The sequence below is a fragment of the Salminus brasiliensis genome, chromosome 6 (assembly GCF_030463535.1).
Source record: "Salminus brasiliensis chromosome 6, fSalBra1.hap2, whole genome shotgun sequence".
Lineage (NCBI taxonomy): Eukaryota > Metazoa > Chordata > Actinopteri > Characiformes > Bryconidae > Salminus > Salminus brasiliensis.
Genome location: NC_132883.1, coordinates 46,000,971 through 46,020,374, shown reverse-complemented (window position 1 = coordinate 46,020,374; position 19,404 = coordinate 46,000,971). Strand labels below are relative to the sequence as shown.

The window sequence follows — 19,404 nt, the reverse complement described above, 5'->3', positions numbered from 1 at the left end:
GCGTATATCACAATACCTACATTTAGAGCATTATTAATATTCACTAATGAGAGACTATAGCTCCGCCTCCTCAGTGTATATCACAATACCTACATTTAGAGCGTTATTAATATTCACCCTAATGAGAGACTGTAGCTCCTCCTCCTCAGTGTATATCACAATACCTACATTTAGAGCATTATTAATATTCACTAATGAGAGACTATAGCTCCGCCTCCTCAGTGTATATCACAATACCTACATTTAGAGCATTATTAATATTCACTAATGACAGACTGTAGCTCCTCCTCCTCAGTGTATATCACAATACCTACATTTAGAGCGTTATTAATATTCACCCTAATGAGAGACTGTAGCTCCGCCTCCTCAGTGTATATCACAATACCTACATTTAGAGCGTTATTAATATTCACCCTAATGAGAGACTGTAGCTCCGCCTCCTCAGTGTATATCACAATACCTACATTTAGAGCGTTATTTAATATTCACCCTAATGAGAGACTGTAGCTCCTCCTCCTCAGTGTATATCACAATACCTACATTTAGAGCGTTATTAATATTCACCCTAATGAGAGACTGTAGCTCCTCCTCCTCAGTGTATATCACAATACCTACATTTAGAGCGTTATTAATATTCACCCTAATGAGAGACTGTAGCCCCGCCTCCTCAGTGTATATCACAATACCTACATTTAGAGTGTTATTAATATTCACCCTAATGAGAGACTGTAGCTCCTCCTCCTCAGTGTATATCACAATACCTACATTTAGAGCGTTATTAATATTCACCCTAATGAGAGACTGTAGCTCCGCCTCCTCAGTGCTGTGATTGGGCTACAGGGGCTGATGTGACTGTAGGGTGACTGAGAGGACGCTGCTGGAGCTCTGAGCGCTGATCTCAGTCACGGTTGTCTGACCTGGAAACTGATGGATCATATTTCTGTGTGAGTCTAAAGAATCGGCACCGAGTTCACAGAGTTCACCCCCACCACTCTTACAGTCCCGGGCCGGACCTCAGCGCCGCGGTTTACTGTGACCGTCTGCATTACATCCTCCACTGTCCCGCGCAAAGATATGGAGTACTGTGTTACTCTGACCTCTGAGTCCTCTAATAAAGCAACGGGCAGTCGGACCGTCCACACTCACACACAGCCGGTCAGATCCGCACCGTTGTACCTGCTGTCATAACGTCCATCACTGAGATATGTAAATTACCTCTTCTCTGATTGGCTACCCCGAATTTGTGTCTCGTTCAAAAAACAGTTAAGGCTGTAACACTCCTTTAATGGGTGGGGCTAAACTGTTATAGGCTGAATGGGTGGGGCTAAACTGTTATAAGCTAAATGGGTGGGGCTAAAGTGCTGTAGGCTGAATGGGTGGGGCTAAACTGTTGTAAGCTGAATGGGTGGGGCTAAACTGCTGTAGGCTGAATGGGTGGGGCTAAACTGTTATAAGCTAAATGGGTGGGGCTAAAGTGCTGTAGGCTGAATGGGTGGGGCTAAACTGCTGTAAGCTGAATGGGTGGGGCTAAACTGCTGTAGGCTGAATGGGTGGGGCTAAACTGCTGTAGGCTGAATGGGCGGGGCTAAACTGCTGTAGGCTGAATGGGTGGGGCTAAATTGTTATAAGCTGAATGGGTGGGGCTAAACTGTTATAAGCTGAATGGGTGGGGCTAAAGTGCTGTAGGCTGAATGGGTGGGGTTAAACTGCTGTAGGCTGAATGGGTGGGGCTAAACTGCTGTAAGCTGAATGGGTGGGGCTAAACTGCTGTAAGCTGAATGGGTGGGGCTAAAGTGCTGTAAGCTGAATGGGTGGGGCTAAAGTGCTGTAGGCTGAATGGGTGGGGCTAAACTGCTGTAAGCTGAATGGGTGGGGCTAAACTGGGTAAAGTGCTAAAGTGCTGTAGGTGCTAAAGTGCTGTAGGTGCTAAAGTGCTGTAGGTGCTAAAGTGCTGTAGGCTGAATGGGTGGGGCTAAACTGCTGTAGGCTGAATGGGTGGGGCTAAACTGCTGTAGTCTGAATGGGTGGGGCTAAACTGTTATAAGCTGAATGGGTGGGGCTAAAGTGCTGCAGGCTGAATGGGTGGGGCTAAACTGCCCATATCTTACTGTGCTCCACAGATAAGGTGGCCATCAAGATCCTGGATAAGACCAAGCTTGACCAGAAGACCCAGAAGCTGCTGTCTCGGGAGATCTCCAGCATGGAGAAGCTGCACCACCCCAACGTCATCCGGCTGTACGAGGTGGTGGAGACGCTGACCCGGCTGCACCTGGTGATGGAGTACGCGGGTGGAGGAGAACTCTACACCAAAATCACCATGGAGGGGAAACTGTCTGACATCGACTGCAAGATAGTCTTCTCTCAGGTCCTCTCCGCCGTCAAGCACATGGTGAGTGACCTGACAGTGTGACTACACCTTCAAAACAGCACCACCACAGCCTGACTCAGCTCCAACCAGGCGCTATTCATCATCATCATCATCATCATCGTCATCATCATCACAGGATTCTTCTCTGTTCAGACCTCCCAGACTCAGTCCATCAGCCCAGTCCTGTTCGGTATCTGACCTGAGCTTCTTTAGTTTACAACAGCAGACGCTAGGCTAACATCGCTAACAAACACTGGACTCCGACTGTCACCAGTTTACTCATCTCTCAGAGCTCCTCCAGATCTTCATCAGCTGGTAGATGGATGAGGTTTAGGAGACGGTGAGACTGACTTTAGTCTATAAACCCAAACAGAACCGGAACCACAGAGCTGAGGAACGCTGGAGGAAACCAGAACCACTCTCAGTTCTACAGAGCGGGACGTTACGAGGAGGAGGATGAGGGTTCAGCTCCGGTTCTAGATTCAGTGTGTGAATAAGGTCTGTCCAGGCTGTCAGATTGGTGACAGTCTAAATACAGTGTTTGTTAGCAACATTAGCCTAGCATCTCCTGTTGTAACCTAAAGAAGCTCAGGTCAGACACCGAACAGGTCTGGGCTGATGGACTGAGTCTGGGCTCAGAGATCAGTCCTGATGGTTTGACTTTTGGCTGAACTTCTCCAGTCGTCCAGAACTTCTCCAGGGTCCATCAGGTGGTCAGGTTATTAGGTAGTCAGGTGGTCAGGTGGTCAGGTGGTGTGTAGGCTGCTGTTGATAGGCTCACATTAACACAGTTCGTCTCTGGATACTCTTCCGTTTCCCGCAGCACGACAACAACATAATCCACCGTGACCTGAAAGCGGAGAACGTCTTCTACACCTGCAGCACCTGTGTGAAGGTGGGCGACTTCGGGTTCAGCACGGTGAGCCGGCGGGACGAGACGCTGAACACGTTCTGCGGTTCCCCGCCGTACGCTGCGCCCGAGCTGTTCCGGGACCAGCACTACACGGGCGTCCATGTGGACGTGTGGGCTCTGGGGGTCATGCTGTTCTTCATGGTGACGGGCACCATGCCGTTCAGGGCCGAGACAGTGGCCAAGCTGAAGCGCTGCATCCTGGAGGGGGCGTACGTGGTCCCGCCGTGGGTGCCGGAGCCGTGCCAAAAGCTGATCCGCGCCATCCTGCAGCCGCAGCCGTCCGAGCGCTGCAGCCTGGAGCAGATGATGGCCTGCGAGTGGCTGCGGCCGGTGGACTTCCCCAAAGCAGCGGAGCCGTTCAAGCTGGACCCGCTGTATTTGGCCGAGTCGGGGCCCGCCGAGCTGGAGGAGGACGAGACCGAGGTGAGGAACGCTTTAGAGGCCCTCGGCATCACGGTGGAGCACATACGCAACAACCAGGGCAAAGACTGCCGGAGCTCCATCACGGGCGTGTACCGCATCCTGCTGCACCGGGCGCACAAGCGGCGGGCCGTGGACAGCATGCCCGTGGTCATGCATGTGGTGAGCGGAACGGACGTGAAAAAGGAACGACTGAAAGCCTACAGGAGCCTCAGACACACGTCCAAACTCTGCCTGATTCTGTGACGAAGAGTTCTGGGCGGAGTTCTGGGCGGAGTGAACTGTGAGATGATGCTGTAGCTTTAATCCACAGTTTCAGATTCAACCTTTAATTATTACCAAACAGTCTGATTCTGTTACTGTGCCTTTAAGACTGAGCTCTGTTCCGATTGGCTGGATTGTGCTTCGTTTAAAAAGCTGAAACGCTCCTTATAACTTCAGCGTGAATGTGAGGGGCTAAACTGCTGTAGGCTGAATGGGCAGGGCTAAACTGCTGTATACTGAATGGGCGTGGCTAAACTGATGTAGGCCGAGTGGGCGGGGCTAAACTGCTGTATAAAAAAACGTTTTTCCCATTCCCCTAATTTAAAAATGTTGTAATTACCAATTTAATTACATATTCATAGATCATAAAGTACGTCTCCTTTATTGAGCAAGATATTTAATGTCCAGCAGCAGTTCTTACACTAAAATTGAGCTTATTTATGTTCTAATTTAATCCATAATAATACAAATAGTTCTTTCCATTAATGATTGATTATTGGGATTGATTATTGGAGTTTGGCGTGGTCTTTAAGTGCTCTTCTGCAAACTTCAGTTCTGGTGAGGAGAAACTGTGGATTAAAGGCTAAAGGGCTAGCTGAAGACGCACAGACCCCTCGCCGACCCTGCCGGGGGAGTGCCATTTGTTCTGCTGACAGACAGCTCCGGGTCTCCTCTCGTAACCACTGATTGACCACTGACTGTAGTTCCCACCGTCTGATGAAGGCGGTGTTTCAGCTTCTCAGATGATCTCGAGGCTAACTGCATGCTCGTCACTTATTTACAGCTCGCTCAGACTCTGCTTTTAATGACTTTAACTGCACTGGGCTGTAATCTCCATCACTTTGATGCCAAAAAATCCCAGAGCTGATTCTGATTCATCTGCTGGCTGAACAGGCCTGGACTAAAAGGAGCACGCCAGGGTGTCTTAAAAGCAATAATATAACCCATCAGCCTGCGTGTGTGAGGATTAATCACCCTACACATCATATTCACACTGATCCACCAGCACAACATTCAGATGAGACGTGAAGCTCCCTCTGCCCAGGCTTCATTATCTACTTTAGCTTGTGCAACTCTGGATTTGACCACTAGAGGGTGTAGTTCCCCCCCTCCCTCCCTCAGCTCTGCCTGTGGCTGAAACTCCAGTGAACCCCTCTGTTTCCTTCAGTCTGCTGTGGAGTGAAGGAGGGGAGTGTGTGTGTGTGAGATTATGGGCTGGTTTGTTTGGTAAACCTCGTCTCCTTCCTGAGATATTCCACCAGTACCAGTTCCGCTTTTGTCCCGCTGTAGTTTTACTGTTTAAATGGAGGGTAGCACTCACTCCTTACTTCTACCTGTTACTGTATTGTACACCCATGTGATGTCCAGTAATAATGACCACTGACCACTGCATAGCAGGAACACCCTACAAGACCTGCCTGATGTTCTGGAGATGTTCTGACCCAGTCATTGTCTAGAACCTCACAGTGGCTGTTTCATCACCTTCACCACCTTCAAGAACTGACTGTTCACTCGCTGACTGATCTGTAGATCCACCTCTGGACAGACAGGAGCCGCTGGACCCAGATCATCAGTGTCGTCCCGTTAGCTGGCAGTGGTTGTAATGTTATGGCAGATGGAAAGAAGTGATGAACTGGTGAAATATCTCAGCGACTCAGTTAGGAGGCAGCTCAGGAGGCCTTCGGGAGTGTGTGTGTGTGTGTGTGTGTGTGTGTGTGTGTGTGTGTGTGTGTGTCTGTGTGTTGTCGTGTTCAGTCCTAAAGTTAGGGAAGTTAGAGACACAGTCGTGTTAGAGAGTTAGGGTCTGTAACACTGCAGTAGTGATCTGTCTGTACACCTGTTAAAGAAGTGCACTTTAGCTCCACAGAAATGTCTTTCATCTTTACAGTAGCATGTTTTTCAAACGATTGGTTTATTGATTGATTGATTGATTAATTGATTAATTGATTTGTGAAGCTTGTGGATTTTTTTAATGTTTGATACATGAACGCAATAAACCCCCCGGTTAGAAAACTGAGTGTGAGTAAGTCCTTCAGCCTGAACTGGCTTCAGCGCTCCCTGCCATCAACATTATCAACATTAGACGTTTTCAGCTGTGAATTACGTCACATTTCTTCTGTATTTTCAGTAACAGGGTTGGGACCCCGAGAGCTCTCAGAGAACTTCGGCCAAGGTTTCAGGTCTGAATTAGCTCGTTAGAGCTTGTGGCTTGTTCACAGTCATCGTTAGGAAACATCAGGTGATTCAAATTGCCAAGCTTTCTAAAAACTCTTCAAACCTCACCCCAACAATCAGCAGCCATGAGCTCCTCTTAGCAGGAACAAATAGCAGCCAAGATATCATCTAAGTAGCAACAATCAGCAGCCATAAACTCCTCTAAGTAGCAACAATCAGCAGCCATAAACTCCTCTAAGTAGCAACAATCAGCAGCCATGAGCTCCTCTAGGCAGCAACGATCAGCAGCCATGGGCTCCTCTAGGCAGCAACGATCAGCAGCCATGGGCTCCTCTAGGCAACAACGATCTGCAGCCATGAGCTCCTCTAGGCAGCAACAATCTGCAGCCATGAGCTCCTCTAGGCAGCAACGATCAGCAGCCATGGGCTCCTCTAAGTAGCAACAATCAGCAGCCATGAGCTCCTCTAAGTAGCAACAATCAGCAGCCATGAGCTCCTCTAGGCAACAACAATCAGCAGCCATGAGCTCCTCTAAGCAGCAACAATCAGCAGCCATGAGCTCCTCTAGGCAACAACGATCAGCAGCCATGAGCTCCTCTAGGCAACAACAATCAGCAGCCATGAGCTCCTCTAAGCAGCAACAATCAGCAGCCATGAGCTCCTCTAGGCAACAACAATCTGCAGCCATGAGCTCCTCTAGGCAGCAACGATCAGCAGCCATGAGCTCCTCTAAGCAGCAACAATCTGCAGCCATGAGCTCCTCTAGGCAGCAACGATCAGCAGCCATGAGCTCCTCTAAGTAGCAACAATCAGCAGCCATGAGCTCCTCTAAGCAGGAACAATCTGCAGCCATGAGCTCCTCTAAGCAGCAACAATCTGCAGCCATGAGCTCCTCTAGGCAGCAACAATCAGCAGCCATGAGCTCCTCTAGGCAACAACAATCAGCAGCTTTGAGCTCCTCTAAGCAGGAACAATCTGCAGCCATGAGCTCCTCTAAGCAGCAACAATCTGCAGCCATGAGCTCCTCTAAGCAGGAACAATCTGCAGCCATGAGCTCCTCTAACCAGGAACAATCTGCAGCCATGAGCTCCTCTAGGCAGCTGCCGAGCACTCTGAACATTAGCATCACTGATGCTCCACAGAGCAGGAGAAGACTAGAGGAGGATAACATAGTGTTTCCAGGAGCTGGTTCCTTGGTTCCTAATGAAGTTAAGAAACAGCCGTTAAGTCAAACTGTGGACTGATGAGGCTGAATTAGAATTTTCTGACCGGTGATCAGTGGTCTGGACTGATCGTATTTTGGATTGTGTTGCAGCCAGTGGCGCAGTATACATTTCACCAGTAGAGGGAGGAATAGATTCAGCAAACATCAGACATCTGTTAAATAAATAAATAAATAAATAAATGAATAACAAAGTTGCAGATGAAAAGAGAAGGAGCTTCTACAGACCTCAACATCCACCATAGACCAGCTCAAGAAGTGAAGGTTCTGCCATGGCCCTCACAGTCCTCACAGAGCAGCAAGAAGACCCAGGAGCCTTACAGAGCTAGAACCTTCTGCCGGTAGAAAGGGCGAAAACCTGACTCACCAAAGGAGGGGTTGCTAAATGCTAGTCATGCTAATCATGCTAATTGTGCTAATCATATATACAGACAGATAGATAAATGCTGCTCCTCTGTAGTTCCCCAAATACTTCAAATGCTTCAAATATCGTCCAAAATCTGCTGCAGTGCAAGTTACAGCGACATGACCTGGCTAACATAAACACACATATTACATACTGCTGCTTTTAAAACATTTAATGACATTAAATTATTTCATTATAAACTTCAAATGCGTCTCACTTAAGCTGTGAGAAATCATCTACCCACTCAGTGGTGTGTCTTTACCCGAGAAAAAAAAAAAAAAAACATCAACAAAAAAAAAAAAAGGAGCTAGGCTAGTTTGTGAGAAGACTACACTTCCCACAAGCCCCTGCGTGCTGACTCGCCGTTACGGGGTGACGCAATTTCTGCCCCGTTGGAGGTTGATTTCAGCAGGAAGACGAGAAAGAAGGCTCCGGAGCTCAGATCAGCTGTCAACAGAGAAACACCACACAGTAAACTGTACGAGAAGGTAAGAGCTGCTGGTGGGATTAGCTAACAGCGATTAACAAATATTAAAAAATATTAAAAATAAATGTAGCTATTAATATTGTGGCTGTCGGTGACAGCCAGCCAGCCAGCTACATGGTGTATAGCAATGCAGTTCTGCTTAGATGGTTCATATTCAGTTTAGAATATAATAAATAATATTACGTATGATTATGATTTATGTGAGGAGGTTTAGCTGGAACAGGCCTGACGGTGCGAATATAATAGCTAAAGGTAGCTGGTTAACAGAGTGCGGCAATAAGTAAATGGGCTGATCGATCGATTTGATTAGTTATTATGAGATGATTGTGGTCAGTTATGTGTAATAGTGATAATAATATTAATTTAGACTTATTCAGTTTAAATGAGTCACTAAATAAAGCATTATTTTGCCTATTCCGCTGCGTCTTTTTCGAATTGTCCGTTCCACCTTAAATGGTGCAGCAGTTACAGTCTGGCGCCTCAGGCGCCTCAGGCGCCAGACTGTAACTGCTGCACCATTTAAGGTGGAACGGACAATTCGAAAAAGACGCCTAACCAAAGCAGCGCTGTCTTGCTTTTCTTTGTCTAAAAGATGCAAACTACTATATATTTAATCATTAATATTATTCTTAACATTTAATTAATTAAATACACCTTTAATCTGTCCTATTAAATCGATGGCACGTGATCTGCGGGTGGAGCTGCATGTGGAAGTTCCCGTATTGCGCAGCGCAGTAGATTAACACAAGGGCTCAGTCCCAAACCACCGCATGCTCCCTATGTAGTGCGGCAAATGTGGGTTAAATTAAATAGGGTCCCTACATCCCTCTAAATCCCTGTATAAGCATCAGAATCATGTTTTTCTTGTTTATTATTATTATTATTATTATTATTGTTATTGTTATTGTTATTGTTATTGATTAGTAGCAAAGCAATGCAAACAAATACAGTATACAGCTACCAATACCTATATTGAACCATAGCATGAACTATAGCAAGGATTATTATTATTATTATTATTATTATTGTTATTATTGTAATTATTATCAAGAAATAATACATATGTATATACCCATGTAAAACACTCCATATAACCTCAGTAGCATCAATATTGTGAATATGTACACTAACTAGGCGGATATATGTAAATGAGTATTTGTAGCATCACAAAAATTAATTTGGAAGAGAATTTAGAGGCAGCTGTTTGGACTGTGTGTGTGAGATCTGAGACAATAATACACTGATTTAAACACTAATTAGTGGCTGGAGTTTAAGTTAGGCTGGAATATGGGTCCTTTAAGGCTGCACCATGTACTAGATAATGTATGCAAAATGGGACGTGGCGATAATGATTATATGCATTCGGCTGGCAATCAGTTGTGTAGTGGTTTGGGAGTCAAAGGAGGTCAGAAGGTCAATGTCTGCTATGTCATGTGGGGGGCTTTGGTCAGGCATGGGTGATCTGTGAACTGTGAATCTACAGTTTAAGCAAAAAAGGTTCTACTTATAGTAGTGGAACCCTATATGGAACCATTGAGGGATCCGTTGTTCTTTAAGTGATTCTTTTTCTATATAGAACCAATGCCTTTACTAAAGAACCCTTGAAGAACCCTTTTTCTAAAGGTTAAAGGGGGGAAAAACCCCAAAAACTCCAGGGTGGGGCTATGGTTGTTTCTGTCAAACATGGTGGAGGTAGTGCTTCTTATCGTTATTATTATTATTATTATTATTATTATTATTATTATATGCAGTGAGCGCTGCCTCTGGATTATCCGCTGTTTATATATGAGCCGCTGTAATTCACAGTAAGTGTTGATGGTAAAAGGTTCTGTGCTCCGTGTGGGACTTAAAGATGTGGGAGCGAAGGGTCTGGGCTCGAGCCGCTGCTCTGGGACGTCCTGTGCGGCGAATGTTTCGGTTCTGAGAGATTGACGCGGTTTGTTTGGGAACTGTTCTCAGATGTCTGTAAGCGAGGAGCTGCCGGATATGGACAGCGCGGAGCTGCTGGGGCTGCTGTTCCAGGACGACAATCCAGGGTCTACTGACCTGCTCTTCACAGATGGGAGTAACTTTATGGAGGACCTGCTGTCTGAGCAGGACGTGAGTGTGGAGGGCTTTCACAGCAGTTCATTCAGATCTTCCAGTCCACCTTAAATATGTGCGGGTTGATTGACTGCGTTAGGGTAAGAGGAGGGAATCGCTGTAACCCGGGTTCTGTGTGCAGATGCTCAGCGCAATGGACACAGAGGACTTCCTCAGCAGTCTGCTGGGTGAGGATGATGACGGCCTGACGGCTCTGTGTGTGTCTCACTCCCCGCTGGGCAGCGACAGCGGGATTTCAGACGACACCACGCCCCCCCACTGCCCGAGCCCCCACAGCGAGACAGACACGGCCCCCAGCCCGGTCTCCACCGAGCCGTCCCCGCTGGCCGAGTGCGTGACGGAGAGTTTTGAGGCGCAGGTGGTTCAGACCGACCACTGCTACTCGCTACAGCAGGACGTCTACACCCTGCAGACCGTCCGCACCGAGAAGCCCGACACAGACGTCTTCATCGATCTCGGTGAGGCCTGGGGGGTGGCGTCCGGGGTGGGGGGTGGGGCTGCTTCTGCTAACGTTACACAAAACACAGTATGAAGGCTTAGGCTGGACGGAAGGAGTCGTTGGTTTGAGTCAGGTCGGGTCGAGTCAGGTCGAGTCGAGTCGGGTTAGGTTGAGTCGGGTTAGGTTGAGTCGGGTTAGGTTGAGTCGGGTTAGGTTGAGTCAGGTCGGGTTGAGTCAGGTCGGGTTGAGTCAGGTCGGGTTGAGTCAGGTCGGGTTGAGTCGGGTCAGGTTGAGTCGGGTCAGGTTGAGTCGGGTTAGGTTGAGTCGGGTTAGGTTGAGTCGGGTTAGGTTGAGTCGGGTTAGGTTGAGTCGGGTTAGGTTGAGTCAGGTCGGGTTGAGTCAGGTCGGGTTGAGTCGAGTTGAGTTGGGTCGGGTTGAGTCGAGTTGAGTTGGGTCGGGTTGAGTCGGGTTGGGTCGGGTTAACTTACTCTGAATTGGAGCTGTGAGATCCGCTGTAGACGGGACTGTACCCTGAAGGCGTGTGTTGTGTTTCTGCTGACAGACGACATGGAGGAGAACCTGGATGAAGATCTCTCAGATGAACTGCCCTGCTCGCTCATTATGGAGGATTCCACACAGAGCAAACCAGACCAGCCGGTACACCTCCATACCTCCACACCTTTACCCCGTTCAGCTGCAGTTCAGCTGCAGTTCCGCTGCCTCACTGTAGGGGGGGCTGTGTGATGTAAAGGCTGTTTCTGTGTTCAGTTCCAGTTTAAGGAGATCATGCTGACGGATGAAGAGAGGCGTCTTCTGGCGAAGGAGGGTGTGACCATACCCACCCACATGCCTCTGACCAAGGTAACATACTTCACATTTCCTCTCCCTCTCTTTAACGTCCCTGCAGCTCGTCACGCTCACTGTGCAGCGATCCTTACCTGTCCAAAAGTATCCAGACACCTGCTCCTGTGACTTTATGTGATCCCAGCTGCCCCAGAGCTGTTCTGTGGCTTTTCTGTGTCGGCCACCTAAAGCAGCTTGACCCACTCAGTGGACAGTCTGAGTAAACCCCTAAAGAGGGTCAGTTAGTGGGACAGTCCAGTGTATACCGAACAGCCTTCACAGCAGTGCCGGTTCTGTGAGTGCTAATGTGGAACCGTGTTTGTTGTCAGGCGGAGGAGAGAACTCTGAAGAGGGTGAGGAGGAAGATCCGGAACAAACAGTCGGCTCAGGAGAGCCGCAAGAAGAAGAAAATCTACATGGACGGCCTGGAGAACAGGTGGGGTCCTCAACAGAACAGCACCTGCAGAGGAGGCTGAGACCGCTATTCATGTGTTGTTTAGATACGTCAAAAGGGCAAAAGTTTGGGCACCTCTGGCCAAATTGAATTTGTGTGTAAAAGAACCAGTTTAACAGAAAGTAATGCAGTATTAAACACGTGATGTTTTATGTATCTAATCTGTTTCATTCTAAAACATGTCGAAACCCTCACTTCATTTAAATCCGTCCACGAGTTATTTCTGTTGTTTACACTCAGAGCTCCAACCATCGAGCGGGGAGTATTGATATATTCATCATTTATGATTATTGAAAGCCTCATTTTTGGCAGCATTTAAACACTTTTTCACAGAAATAAATCTGCTTTTCTATGTTTTGGTTTAAAATGTGAACCATTGCTGGTTTTCTTCACTGTTTTCTAATCTCTGAATAAAAGCACTAACTGAAGCGTGTTCCTCAGGGTGGCGGTCTGCACGGCTCATAACCAGGAGCTGCAGAAGAAGGTTCAGATGCTCCAGAAGCAGAACATGTAAGATGAGCTATTCCAGCACAATCCTGCTCGTTCCTGCATAATTCTTTATTATTGATCGCAAAGCTGATCACTGATCCTCTCGCTGTGGGCAGGTCTCTAATCGAACAGCTGAAGAAGCTGCAGGCAATGGTGAAGATGTCCACCATGAAGACCACCACGACCAGCACCTGTGTGATGGTGAGTGCACAGTTGATTAGGTTTAGGAGGCAGAGGGCAGGTGTGTACACAGCTGTGTCCGGCGTCCTGTGAGGGTAAATAATGCTGATGTTTGTTTGTTTGTTTGTTTGTTTTTTCCTGCAGGTCTTCTTGCTGTCGTTCTGTCTGATCATCTTTCCCTCCATCAATCCGTTTAGCAGCACTGGTCAGAAGGATCTGTACACTACTTCTACAGGTAATCAATACACTCCACATCACACACACACACACACACACACACACGCACACAAACACACAGAGCGTTAAACAAACACACTCTACCCTTCCCCTACTCATTTACTCTGTTCCGATTGATTTATGTAAATGCTTTGTTCTTTGTGACACTAAAAAAGCATTAAATGATCAATCATCTGTCCTTTGATTTTTACATCTGTAAATGATCTGTGTGTTTTCGGTGTATTTCAGCAGGAATACACCGCGCCCTCCGCTCCTACCCTTTAATGCCCAAACCTGAAGAAATCAGCGTCCCTAAAGAATCGGTGGAAGAAGAGCTCCTCCTAGTGGCCACAGTGGAAAACAACCAGATCCTGCTGACCGGCGGCCAGAACCACACCCCCGATTACCACCAGGTGGAGCAGTCGGACTCTGAGTCCGGTGTCAACAACAACTCGTCCTCTGACTTCCCTGCCGCACCGCAGTCTGACCTCCAGCCAGCGGGGGCACTCTCAGAAGGGCACAAGGACTCGGCGGTGCCCCCGGTCGTATACGACGGCCAGAGCAAATCGAAGGAGAACTGGATCGGACAAAAACCCACATCCGTTATCATACAACAGCACCGCTCTGACGAGATGTAGACACACACACACACACACACTGAAAAAGGACTTTTATTTCCTGCTAGATTAAACCTTTAAACCTGGTCTCGGGACTAAATTTGAGGTGCTGATGGTTGATGTTTAGACTTTTAGACTAGACCTGGGCTTAATCTGGGTTTAGGAAAGTGTCTGTTGATCTACTGTAAGATAGCTGGACGTCTTCTCTCTCGTTCTTACACTGAACTACTGCTCTCTTACCTTTCTCAAGCACTTTGTTTTTCACATCCATCCATTTTAAGGACACGCACACACACACACACACACACACACACACGTGTCCCCAGGACTGGGTTTTCCCACTGGAAGCAAGAAGGAGATGAACTGCTGGGGGATTTCTCAGTGTGTCCAGTGTCTGCGCGACTCGCTGGATGTCCTGATGTGTACATATGCAGTAAACTGCTGCAGGGCGCTCGGCTGCAGGGTGCTCGGCTGCAGGGCGCTCGGCTGCAGGGCGCTCGGCTGCAGGGCGCTCGGCTGCAGGGCGTTCGGCTTCATAGGAGCTTCATATCTTGCCTTTTTCCCCCCTTGTAGCAAGGGAACCTTCCCCAGGCTCCGCCCACTAGTATGTACATAGATACTATTGCTAAGCTTCACAGAACTCCCATTTGACCCTAATTCAAGACCGCCCCCCCCCCCAAAAGGCCTGTCCTGCGGTGAAATCTTCAGTCATGCGCGTCATTAACGTACCTGTAGGGGGCAGCAGTGAGTGTTCAGAGCTGCTGTGAATCTGCAGCGAGGTCGCTGATTGGTGCTCACAGTGAACAACAGCACTCATTATAATAATTTAATAATAATTAAATAATGAATTAATTAAATGGCAGTTTACGGTCAGTGACTTCAGGCCGGCTCCGTGAGGATCATACCAGCGTTCTGTCAAGCTCCTCTAACCTAGCAACGGTAACCATGCAAGAACACAGTTGTGGGTGGAGCCTGGAGAGGGGAGTTGTACATAAAGCTGTTTGCGTTCTGGCTGAAGGATCCAGATCGTGGAGGATCTTCCAGGCCTGTATTTAATGAAGCAAAGGGAAGAGCGGGTTCTCTGAGGCTGGCGTTCCTCTCCGCGTCCCTCTGTAAACCGCCGCTGCTGTAAGATATGACTTCCCACTCCTGTAGCAGGGCGGCGGGTGGTGGGCGCGCACCTGCTTCACCAGTTCGCTGTTAAATGAATGATCTGCACTGGCAGTGAGGCGATTATTGATGTAAATGTTTCATTTGATTGTATTTGTTGTTTATGAGGTTTATCAGTGTTCGCTGTACTTGTGCTCTTTTTTATTTACCTGTTGATTATGTTGGATCTGTAGGACTAAAGATTTGCACTGATGTATCTGCAAACGTAGAATGTTGATAAATGGATCTTCATGTTTTCTGTATTGTTACTTGTTACTGAAAAAGAAATTAAACATAAGATCAGTTTCTTTATTATAAGGATTGTGTGCGTCTGCTGCTCCTGATTCGAGGCCTGATTTTCACTTATTCTGTGGATTTAATGAGAATTTCACCAGAAACAGCTACTAATCCAGTAATGACCAATTCCAGTCCGTTTCCATATGTTTATACTAATATTAACAATAAACACTGAGATTAAACAGGACGGTACGACTATATAGAGTAAAGAATGCTCAAGTTGATATAATTGTATATAATATATATAATATAAAGATATTACTGAATCTATATTAAAGTATTTTAAGTGTTTTGTTCATTTAATTGATAAAAGATCAGAAAATCCATTAATTTAAAGCCCCTCGGTTAAAATAACCCACCCAGAGGAATGAACGACCACAAGGAGGCTGAACCTGTTCCCCAGCGGGATCACGGACGCAGGCTGAGGGACTGCGCTTCATCAGGCCTGCTGTGTTCCTCTGCTCCAGGCTTCCCTGTGACTGACATTTTTAGGCTGAAATGAGAATAATTCACACGTTGCTCCTGGATTTCATCATCAGACTGCTTGTGGTTTGTCTATTTGTCCTGCCAGCAGAGGGCGCCTCCACCCCTCCTGCCCTAGACCTGCAGTACAGTTCCTTATTAAAGGGGATTTTACTGCATTTGTACTGAAGTTCTGTGCATTATTCAGTGGTTTCGGGAGCTCGCTCAGAGTGGGGGCTTCAGGGGGTTCAGACTTCAGTGGTGGCGTCTGAATGTTATGCGTGTCTGCAGGTGATGAGTAAACTGCGCGATGCCTCTGTTTGACCAGGGTTTTGAGGGGATTTATGGTTTAAACACATTTTAAAAATCTCATCATTACAATTGTGGAGGGATACATGCAGCAGCAGCGTGTCATACTAAACACCCGCCACCAGATGGCGCCACTGCTACACTCACAACCAGAGGGGAGGGGGGGGCAAACACTTCTGCACAGGGGTAGAGTGATTCACAGCAGCTGCTGCTGTTACTGTCCACATGCCCTCCTGATCCGCTGCTGTTTGTGTTCTCGCGAGTAAAATCGAATCACAATCGCGCGAATAAACCGGATTAATAAATATCTGGGGGGTCTGCCGGGGGGGGGGGGTCAGGACTGATCGGCTGTTTCCAGGAATCCTGAACCAAAACAAGGGATCAGAGGAAGACGACACGCGCACAGTCAGCTGCGAGCAGGTGCAGCGCGTGCCCATTATTCCCCGAGACGCAAAACAAAGAAAGGAGAGGCGGCGCGTGGCGCTCACGCTGCTTTGAAGAAATCAAAGGAAAGTCAACACAAAGCTTCAGTTCACACGTCATTAACAAACAAAGGGAATGTAGCGCCTTAATGAAATAATATAAAATATAAACACCTATTCTTAAATTAATTAACTAACATTAATCATTTAAAATAAATACAAATACTTATTTTAGAGACAATGTAGTATAGAAGTAGTGCTGACATTAAAATTATTATATATATTAAAAAGATTAAAATAAATGTTATGTTCATTTATTCTAATTTTACAGCGCATCTGATGTAAACAAAATAAATAAATAAATAAATAAACAAACACTTAAATTACCCAGCTCAGTTTGTAAATACCCACGTGGGCTGTTTACAGGAATCACTTATTTGCATACAGCTCAGGCATCGTCCAATCAGAGCTCTACATCCCACGCCCTGCGCTGCCGGCTTGTGGTTCGTGCTCATGGCCAGTTTAGACAGAGCGAGTCGCGGGCCAATCAGAGCGCGAGTTGCGGATAGGGGCCAATCAGAGCGCGCTGTTGGGAGTGGGCGGGAGGAAGAGCGCTGAGGTGATGGCTATAAGAGCGAGCTGACAACAGCGCCTCTCACACAGCGAGCCGAGCCCGGAGACCCCCTCACTGACCCCCTCACTGACCCTCACTGACCCTCACTGCGGATTACTGCTCGGACTTATCAGTCATGACATTTGAGGAAGTTTGTGGAGACAACGACAAGAGCGACAGGTGGGTTTCAGCTCTGTGCTAAAGTTAGCCCCCTGCGCGCGCTGCACGTTAGCTAGCCTGCAGCACGAGCTGGCTCTGTTCATGAGCTCAAATACGAGGTTTCTGTTGATTTTATAGCTTGCAGGCATCTTTATCTTTATACTCAATTAAAACACCCTTGTTTTCTAAGAGCTCATAATTTACTCTTTATCTGTAACGTGACTGAAAAACTGAAAACAGGTACAAATTAAACACTTAGGTTCTGTATTCATCCTCATAATCTTTGCTTTACTGCTATTAAAGCACTTTACGTGGTTTTTCCACACTAATTGGGACTGAATCCATCAGAAAAGGTGCAGTTGCTCTCATGCGCGCTCCCGCTACTCTCATGCGCGCTCCCGTTGTTTGCACACTAATGTGCACACTAGTCCAGAACGCGCATGTTTCTTCACTTTCTTAGCAGTTCGTAACAGTTGAAAGGGTCTGCAGTGCGCGCTCCCGCACCTCTAACGCGCGCTCCCGTGTCTCCCTGATCTGTAGGATGCGCAGCGCCGGTTCAGCGCTGGAGGAGCTGCTGCTCTCCGCCCGGAAGAACGACTGCCTGACTGTGGGAGTCTACGAGTCTGCGAAGGTCATGAATGTGTAAGTGTTAACACCCCCCCTGTCCCGTCCTGTCCTCTCTTGTCCCGTCCTGTCCCGTCCCGTCCTGTGGTGCTGAGGAGGGGTGCTGGGCGCAGGTTGGTGACCGCAGCTGTTAGACTAACGGCGCTCATTCTGTCTGTCTGCACAGTGACCCGGACAGCGTGGCCTTCTGCGTTCTGGCAACGGATGAGGAGTACGAGTGTGACATCGCCCTGCAGATACACTTCACTCTGATCCAGGCTTTCTGCTTCGACAACGACATCAACATCGTCCGGGTCAGCGACATCGACCGGCTGGCTGACATAGTTGGCAGCGATGAAACGGGCGAACCCAGGGACGCCCACTGCATCCTCGTAACGGTACGTTAGAGCCCTACTCTCTGAGTATTGTGCAGGGCTGTGGAGTTCTCCAACACCCGGGTCCTATTTAGTCTTGACTGAGAGCTCAGAGTTTAGTCATACACTAGTTATTACACAATATTTATATGAACAGCTGCATAATTCCCCTTATTAAAGAGGTTAAGTGAGGTGAACTGCAATGCTGTGGCCCTCCAGGCGTCCCGCTGTCTACTTATGGGTGTAGCTAGTTCTCTCAGTCTTAATAATCTGCATAATATTAATAAACACTTCACATCAACTTTGAAACTCTGAGTCTACGCCAGATCTAAATCCTCCTCGTTTCCTCACAGAATCCCAACCTGGAGTCCTGGAAAGACCCGGCTCTGGAGAAGCTGAGCTTGTTCTGCGAGGAGAGGCGCAGCGTGTACGAATGGGTTCCTGCCATCACCCTTCCAGAGCGCTGAGACGCGCTGAGCCTCGTACCTTACAGGAACGTACATGCCTGAAACTTCTGGACGTGAAGTCGTCCTTCCTGAAGTTGTCTGGATTATCCTGGATTATCTGGGCGGAAAGGTGGACCGAAGCAGCATGTGGGCGTTGGTCTGCGCTGGGGGAGCGCGCGGTCAGTGGACCTGTGTGACCTAAAGCAGGAACCTGAGCTGTACGCCCATCGGTATTAGGTGGAGATGATTTAAAGGAAAGTAGAAGGTAGTGGAAGCAGCGCCTGGAGCTGCGAGGAGGAAGCTGAGGGTCTGTGGAGAGGTTGCAGAAGGGGTTCCTCTGGAGGAGCGTGGGGATGTTGGAGAAGCTGAAGGGAGAAGCTGAAGGGAGAAGCTGAAGGACCTTTGATTTTTATTGCTTTACGTTTGGAGAAGCTGATGGATGGACCGGGACGTTGTGTGACTGAATTGGCCCTGACTGGGACCCTGTGTGACGGACTGCAGTGCTGCATGTTCACATACTCACATGCTCTCATATCCACATACGGGCTCGACTTGATGGGTGGCGTTGTTTGGCTGATGTTACCCGCTCGTTTCTTTATTTGGAGAGAAATGTTCAGTGTGATGTTTACAGACGGTGGAGCTGCGAAAGCAACTGTGTTTTAAAAACTGAAAATAAATAAATAAATGTTTAAACTGACAGAAATGTGGTTGTGTGTTTTAACAAGAACCAAAGACCCCTTCTCTCACACACACACTTACTGCTGTCACACACTACAGTACTGTGGTTAATATATTAATATCTAGCTGCTGTAGCAGAAACCCCAAATATTTCAGTAGTGAACTACAGAACCAAATGCAGACACCCATTCTAAAATACATTCAGCTACTTTAAGCTGCACCCATTGCTGACACAGATGTGCAAATGCACACACACAGCTTGTCTAGTCCCTGTAGAGAAGAAGTACTGCCAATAG

At 47.6% G+C, this 19,404-nt stretch overlaps 3 protein-coding genes across 4 annotated transcripts in view; all 3 read left to right on the top strand.

Annotated features, from left to right (window-relative positions):
- nim1ka (NIM1 serine/threonine protein kinase a) overlaps positions 1-5,963 on the top strand; it is a 17,815-nt gene extending 11,852 nt beyond the window's left edge. The window contains exons 4-5 of the mRNA XM_072681176.1: positions 2,121-2,389; positions 3,192-5,963. Of these exons, the coding sequence (XP_072537277.1) occupies positions 2,121-2,389; positions 3,192-3,947 (1,025 nt within the window). The 3' untranslated portion in view covers positions 3,948-5,963. The remainder of the gene's footprint in view (positions 1-2,120; positions 2,390-3,191) is intronic.
- Positions 5,964-8,162: 2,199 nt separating this feature from the next.
- Positions 8,163-15,063, top strand: creb3l3l (cAMP responsive element binding protein 3-like 3 like). 2 transcript variants are annotated; one of them, XM_072682597.1, is made up of 10 exons: positions 8,163-8,256; positions 10,215-10,355; positions 10,480-10,816; positions 11,360-11,454; positions 11,566-11,658; positions 11,970-12,076; positions 12,536-12,604; positions 12,700-12,784; positions 12,908-12,998; positions 13,232-15,063. In XM_072682597.1, exons 2-10 carry the CDS (start codon positions 10,215-10,217, stop codon positions 13,615-13,617), a joined length of 1,404 nt encoding a protein of 467 aa, XP_072538698.1. In that variant the 5' UTR covers positions 8,163-8,256; the 3' UTR covers positions 13,618-15,063. The 2 variants fall into 2 exon arrangements, with proteins under 2 accessions (XP_072538698.1, XP_072538697.1); XM_072682596.1 differs by having other exon boundaries at positions 13,229-15,063.
- A 1,848-nt stretch (positions 15,064-16,911) lies between these two features.
- gadd45ga (growth arrest and DNA-damage-inducible, gamma a) lies at positions 16,912-19,116 on the top strand. The gene is made up of 4 exons (XM_072681175.1): positions 16,912-17,028; positions 17,548-17,649; positions 17,798-18,008; positions 18,338-19,116. Exons 1-4 carry the CDS (start codon positions 16,985-16,987, stop codon positions 18,449-18,451), a joined length of 471 nt encoding a protein of 156 aa, XP_072537276.1. The 5' UTR covers positions 16,912-16,984; the 3' UTR covers positions 18,452-19,116.
- The last annotated feature ends 288 nt before the right edge of the window (positions 19,117-19,404 follow it).